The sequence below is a fragment of the Gekko japonicus genome, unplaced genomic scaffold (assembly GCF_001447785.1).
Source record: "Gekko japonicus isolate JY-2015 unplaced genomic scaffold, Gekko_japonicus_V1.1 scaffold2974, whole genome shotgun sequence".
Classification (NCBI taxonomy): domain Eukaryota; kingdom Metazoa; phylum Chordata; class Lepidosauria; order Squamata; family Gekkonidae; genus Gekko; species Gekko japonicus.
The window spans coordinates 161,346-168,180 of NW_015169875.1; the positions used below are offsets into that span (position 1 = coordinate 161,346).

The following is a 6,835-nucleotide window of genomic DNA, read 5'->3' on the forward strand; positions in this document are numbered from 1 at the left end:
TGGCCCCCCCCCCCAGTTCCCCTTGGCCCCCGGCAACAACCGGCAGCAACGGAGATGAAAGTTACTCCTGGATTACAGTTCTTTGTACAGATATCACTTGAGATGGACTTCAAGTGACATTTCTTGCTCAAATAATTTTGCCTCTGGTTCCCGATCACATTTTCTTGTCTTGGGCCCAAATGGGATTTTATTCTATATGCTGGGAAGAATGAACATCAAAGTGTCCGTTCTTTTTGGTTCCAGAATGTGTGGGGGAAACAACAGTGGGATTTAGGCACCCTGGAGGTATCTGGTGGTCAAAGAAAGGTCAGTTATTTAGGGGGGTGTTTGAGTTTGGGGATCTTGCTTAGCCAATGTTGTGTAGTGGTAAAGAGAGGTGGACTATAATCTGGGCTTGATTCCCCACTCCTCTGCATGAAGCCTTCTGGGTGACCTTGGGCCAGTCACCATTCTCTCAAACTCTCTCAGCCCCACAAGGTGTCTGTTGTGGGGAGAGGCGAATTGTACGCCACTTTGAGACTCCTTCAGGTAGACAAAGGTAAAGGTAAAGGTTTCCCTTGCTCAAAAGCCAGTCGAATCCGACTCTAGGGTTGCGGTGCTCATCGCTATTTTCAAGCCGAAGAGCCGGCGCTGTCTGAAGACGTTTCTGTGGTCATGTGGCCGGCATGACTAAACACCAAGGCGCACGGAACGCTGTTGCCTTCCCACTGAAGGGGTACCTATTTATCTACTTGCAATTTCTTGCTTTCGAACTGCTAGGTTGGCAGGAGCTGGAACTAGAGACGGGAGCTCACTCCGTCATGCGGCAACCTGGGTCTCGAACAGCTGAACTACCGACCTTCCACAGCCTGCAGTTCAGCGTCTTAACCACTTGAGCACCGCAGCTACCCAAGGTAGACAAAAGCAGGGCATAAAAACCTCCTTAGCACAAAGGACCGAAGAGCTAAACCTGGCCTGTGAGAGACTGCGCTGGTTCTGCTTAGTTGCAACCAGCTGGAAGCAAGCTTGATTTTCAGGGCCCACCTTGCAAGCTGCGGTGAGTTCCTCCCGAGACAGCCTACTAAGTTCACAGGACCTAGTTTCGAGAAGGTGGTTGTGGAACAGAAGGGCTAGTGTGGGGCCAAGCTCTGCAAACAGGCCAGATCATGGAGGTGTTAACGTGGCATTATAATTAGATGGTCGCAGGGGGTTTGACTCCCCACACGTCCTATGGAAGCTCACTGGGGGACCCTGGACCAGTCGTGCTGTCTCAGCCTAACAAAGTGGAAGGGGGGGATGATGTAATATGATGTGGGTCTCCATTGGAGATAAGTGGAAGGATATATATGCATTAAATGACAAAATGGGTGAAGAGCAGAAGAGAAGCCATGTTGGATCAGGCCAATGGCCCACCACCCAGTCCAACACTCTGTGTCACACCATGGCACAAACGCAGGTGCCATCAGGAGGTCCACCAGCAGGGCCAGAACTCCAGAAGCCCTCCCACTATTGCCCACCAAGCACTCAGAATACAGAGCCTCACTGCCCCAGACATAAGAACATAAGAGAAGCCATGTTGGATCAGGCCAATGGCCCACCCAGTCCAACACGCTGTGTCACACCATGGCACAAACGCAGGTGGCATCAGGAAGTCCACCAGCAGGACCAGAACTCCAGAAGCCCTCCCACTTGCCCCAGACATTGTTCCATCTATACATTCTGGCTAATAGCCACTGATGGATCTCTGCTCCATATGTTTCTCCAGGGCTTTTTTTGTAGAAAAAGCCCGGCAGGAACTCATTAGCATAATAGGCCACACCCAGCAGCAGAAATCCATTAGCATATAAGGCCACACCCATGACAGCACAGCTCATTAGCATATTAGGCCACACCCCACATGTTACCAGAAGTGTGGTCATCCAACCACACCCACCTTTTGCTTCTTATTCTGTTTACTTTGTTGTCAAAACCCTGGCCTTTTTTTTTGTAGCAGGAACTCCTTTGCATGTTAGGCCACACACCCCTAATGTAGCCTATCCTAATGAGTTTCTGCTGTTGGGTGTGGCCTATTATGCTAATGAGTTCCTGCTGGGCGTGGCCAACTCAGGAGCCAGCCGGAACTCCGTTCCTGTGCGTTCCTGCCCCAAAATAGCCCTGTGTTTCTCCAATCCCCTCTGGAAGCTGTTTATGCTTGTAGCTGCTGGCACGTCCTGTGGCAGTAAATTTCACATGTGCCTGTCTACTTTGGAGCCCAACCACCACCCCATCATCTGTAAAACTATTTATTGGCTGGTGTGGGATAAATTGTTCTGCCAGTAAAGCTACTGGGTGACTGCTAGCTGGGGAGGTAGGGGTGTATCTGTGAACTGCACTATGGCAGCCGAGAAAAAGGCCTCGTCCAAATCCGCCACTGAGGGTAGCCTGGGCACTCTACTGGAGCCACCTTTGCGAGGTTCTACACCAGGCTCAAATCCTCATCCCACCCAAGACCCTTCCATACTGGAGATCGACTGTGACGCAAGAGTGATGCCAGCAATCGGTTGGCTTCTCCGCAGACTCCGGCGTGGTCTTTTGAACCGCACCACTGCACCAGTCTGTTGAGCAAGGTCGGATCCTGGCCCATTTCTTCCGCCACCTCAGCTGAAAAAGACAAAAGGTTGGAGCATTGTTGCGCATGGTTGGAGCACTGTTGCGCATGGTTGGAGCATTGTTGCGCATGGCCTCTGAGGTGCCGTGCCTGCCTCCCTCCTAAGTTGATAGTGGGTGATGGTGTGTCCTTGGGTAAGTCCTTTTATTCCTTGCTCAGTTATGCACACAGACATCTATGTACCCATCCATGTCTTATTCATTCATGTAGGGGTGTAACTACAGGGAACAAGATTCCGGGGGCCCTGGGGAACCACAGACCTGGGCAAGTTGTATGATTTGTTTGCTTATGATGACTGGGTTGGATCTTGGTCGGTATAAAGGGGCCTCCAGAGATGATCATGATCCCATGAGAAGAGCCCTGCTAGATCAGACCAGTGGTCCATCTAGTCCAGAATTCTGCTTCACACTGGTTAACCAGTTGCCCCGGAGGGCTAACAAACAGGGAATCGAGGCCAAGCCCATCCCTACGTTGCTAGCCCTGGGTTTCAGAGGTTTCTTGCCTCTGAATAAGGACATTTAGTTTATTCTCCATGGCTAGTAGCCATTGATGGACCTCTTCTCCATGGATCCGGCTAGCCCTGTTTTAAAGTTATCTGTACACGGGGCCATTACTGCAGCCACTGGCAACGAATTTCACAGTTCAGTTACTCGTTGACTAAAGGAGGATTCTGTATCTTTGAGGGCCCACAGTGGCTGCCCACAGCCTTGTGGGTAATTGCACCCGCACAGGATCAACATAACATGACGTTCATGTCATCTCAAATACACTTTTCGGTGGAAACCATTCACCCCTTTAGGAAAGGAGCCTGAAGCACGATAATACTTTTTGGGATGGGGAAATCTCGGAAGCCGTTTGCAATTGCCTAAACATGACACCATCGAACCAAGCTAAGTATTGTAATAATAAATGGACCATGGGCCAGTTCATACATCTATGCACATCTTTTTATCCCATGAATTGGTAATTCCCACTGAATGCGTGAGTTGCCTTCAGGGCTTTTTTTGTAGAAAAAGCCCAGCAGGAACTCATTAGCATAACGGGCCACACCCAACAGCAGGAACTCATTAGCATATTAGGCCACACCCCTGACAGCACAGCTCATTGGCATATTAGGCCACACCCCACGTTACCAGAAGTGTGGTCATCCAGCCACACCCACCTTTTGCTTCTTATTCTGTTTACCTTCTTTGTTGTCCAAACCCAGGGCTTTTTTGTAGCAGGAACTCCTTTGCATGTTAGGCCACACACCCCTAATGTAGCCAATCCAAATGAGTTCCTGCTGCTGGGTGTGGCCTATTATGCTAATGAGTTCCTGCTGGGCGTGGCCAACTTGGGAACTCCGTTCCTGTGCGTTCCTGCCCAAAAATAGCCCTGGTTGCCTTTATGGAGAAGCATTGAATCTGTGGGAATGTGAAGGTTCATGGTGTTAGATCAATGATGACCTACTCGTTTCTCAGTGTGGCAGCTACTGAGTGACAGATGTGCATATGTGAACCCCTGGATGGCTCATAGCCGAATGTATGGAGTGTCTCCACTGCTGGATGCTACAGGTGAGATAACAGGCAGCATAAGAGAGCCATTGTGATATAGAGGTTGGAGTGTCCGAGCAAGGCTGGGAAGACCTGGATTCAAATATCTGTCATGAAATTTACTGGGAGACCCTGGTCTTGTCACTCTGGGCTTGTCACTCACAATCTAACTTACTTCACAAGGTTGTTATGAGGATAAAACGGAGAGCAGATAGCCATGTTTGCCCCTTTGAGCTCCTTGAAGGAACGATGGAAAATAAGCATGATAGATAAACATGACGGGTCTCTCTCTTGTGTTTAGGTCGCCAGGCTTTGCCAGACAACCAGCAGAAGTGCTGTGGGAGGAGCTGTGCGGGTGTGACACTGCCGCAATGTCACATCAGTTCCTGTAAAAAATGGAAGCGATAGAGGTAGCTCTAGGAATTGCCAGAAACTCTATTGTAAAACCATAAAGTTTCCAGTGATTCCTAGAGCTACCTATGTCACTTTGGGGTTTTTTTTACAAGAAGTGACATGACATTGCAACTGGTTTTTGTTTTGTTTTTTTTAAATCTCACTGGGCAACAGGAGTTTGTTGGGGGGGGGGTAATCCCCTGCCTTAGTTATGTTTGATTGGAGATATTCTTGTTCACACATGCAAGTTGTTGTTATTGTCCTGCAGCTAGCCAGTGATGAACTGGCCTTCATTCTGAAGGGGAGGCTACCTAGAGTCCAACCAAAAAGTTGTACTTGAGTGAGTTTGGTTTGTATTATAATAGCAAGCTTTAGGGACTGCAAGGCACACAGACCTGAAAATCGTTCGAGAAACAGTTTCTTTCTTAATTGGTGCTGAGTGAGTTTGGTTTGTATTATAATAGCAAGCTTTAGGACTGCATAGGCACACAGACCTGAAAATCGTTCGAGAAACAGTTTCTTTCTTAATTGGTGCTGCTGGAAAGCTGTTGACGCTGAGGGTTCAGATTTTTCCTTTTTTTATTTTTTTGGTAAGGAACTTGTCTTTCGAAATTCTGCAGGCATCAATACACCCCGGTGAGTGTCACAGTAATGAATTTACACTAGATAATGCAATCAGCTAATTTAGCAGGGGCTTGTTAGTAGACACATGCTCACAGGAGCATATTGTGCTGAGTTAATTAAGGTCAACGTTGGATCATGGGTAAATAGAGCAGCCGGCAATTAAGTGGGAGGTTAACTGAACTTGCGGCTGCAGAAGGGTAAATCCGAAGCAGGTTTTTTCTCCTCCTTTGTGCTAGGAAAAGTAGCTTATAAATCCTAAAAGCAAATGCCAGTCAGCCGGAATCCAAGCATCAGAAACAAACATGGTGTTCAAGGAAAAAACTAGTTTATGTTTAGCAAGTATTTATACTGTAGTGCGGTATAGTGGTTAGAGTGTTGGACTAGGGAGACCCCAGTTCAGATCACCCCTTGGCCATGGAAGGCTGCTGGCTGACTGGGGGCCAGTCACTCTCTCCCAGCCTAATCTACTTAACAGGGGCCCTGTTCACACGGAGAAGTTGCCACGCTGAAGACACGGATGATAGGAGGTGGATTTTCCGGGCGTGATCACACCGCAACATCTGGGAAGCGTAGTGCACCCGTGGCTAACCTGTGGCTTGTTGCCGAAGATGCGGAGTAAAAAACCACCACATACGATGTACTAGTTTCCGGGAAATGCGGGGCAAGGGCGGGCGTCTGATCGCGTTTCCGCTGGAAACCCATGGCATCCGGTGCCCGCCCATGTCCCGTTGCAAACCGGATGTGGTTTTTTTAAAGTCTCCACAGGATGCGCACAAACAATCATGCACATGCGCAAACTTCGGTGAGACAAAAAAAATCCTGTTTGCCACGGAAGCGGCGTGGCGCAATTGTTGGTGTGATTGCACCATGCTGCTTCTTTGCCGCGCTGCAGACTAGCCGTGTGATCGGCACCTAACGGCCTAACCACGGGACCTCGACAGGATGTCTGATTGGGCTACTGCGCATTATTTTGTTCCGGGGTAAACAGCCACGCCCCCCCCCCCCCGCATTTTCCAGCCCGTGTGACCGGGGCCAGGATTGCTGTGAAGATAAAGTTGAGTTCAGAATGAGGTTGCAAGTCCCCGCGGGTCTCCCCTGGGGAGAAAAGCAGGGTATAAACATCTAAATAAACTAACTGCATCTGTCTCCATTCCTTCCATGTTTCTTCTGCTGAATAGATGTTGATTTCCCCTACCCAGTATAAAAGAGTCGTCGACATCATCTCAAAGAGCAAAGCAGAGCGACGGCTTCGCCAGGGAGCAGTATCAGCAAATGGGGGCTGTTCCGGGTCTACAGGGTACCTTGGAGACATAGCCTGCATTTAGGCAGTCACACTGACCATACGACAAAGTTTTGCGTCCAGTTTTATTCTGGGTATAAGCTTTCATGTGCATGCAGACTTCTTCAGATATGAACAGGGGTCATTTCCTGCGGGAGCGCACAGGAGCGGAGCTCCGGCAGTAAGGAGCCCAGGGGGCGGGCACATGCAACAAGCCCCACCCCCTGCTCCCAGCAGCCCTCAGTTGGGCCACGAGGAGCAAGAAACAGCCAGGTATGTTGCAGAGCCCCGCCCAGCCAGCCTTCAGGTACAAGCTCTCCCTCCTCTGCGAGGACAGATCTGCACGTCCCCCCCCCCCCCCACTCGCAACCACCCCAAACC

General features: G+C 49.6%; 1 protein-coding gene across 1 annotated transcript in view; it reads right to left on the reverse strand.

Moving 5' to 3' along the window:
- LOC107115693 (rap1 GTPase-GDP dissociation stimulator 1-like) overlaps window positions 1-6,835 on the reverse strand; it is a gene marked incomplete at its 5' end in the record, with an annotated part of 45,925 nt that overhangs the window by 8,712 nt on the left and 30,378 nt on the right. The window contains one exon of the mRNA XM_015417450.1: window positions 2,480-2,619. Within this exon, the coding sequence (XP_015272936.1) occupies window positions 2,480-2,619 (140 nt within the window). The remainder of the gene's footprint in view (window positions 1-2,479; window positions 2,620-6,835) is intronic.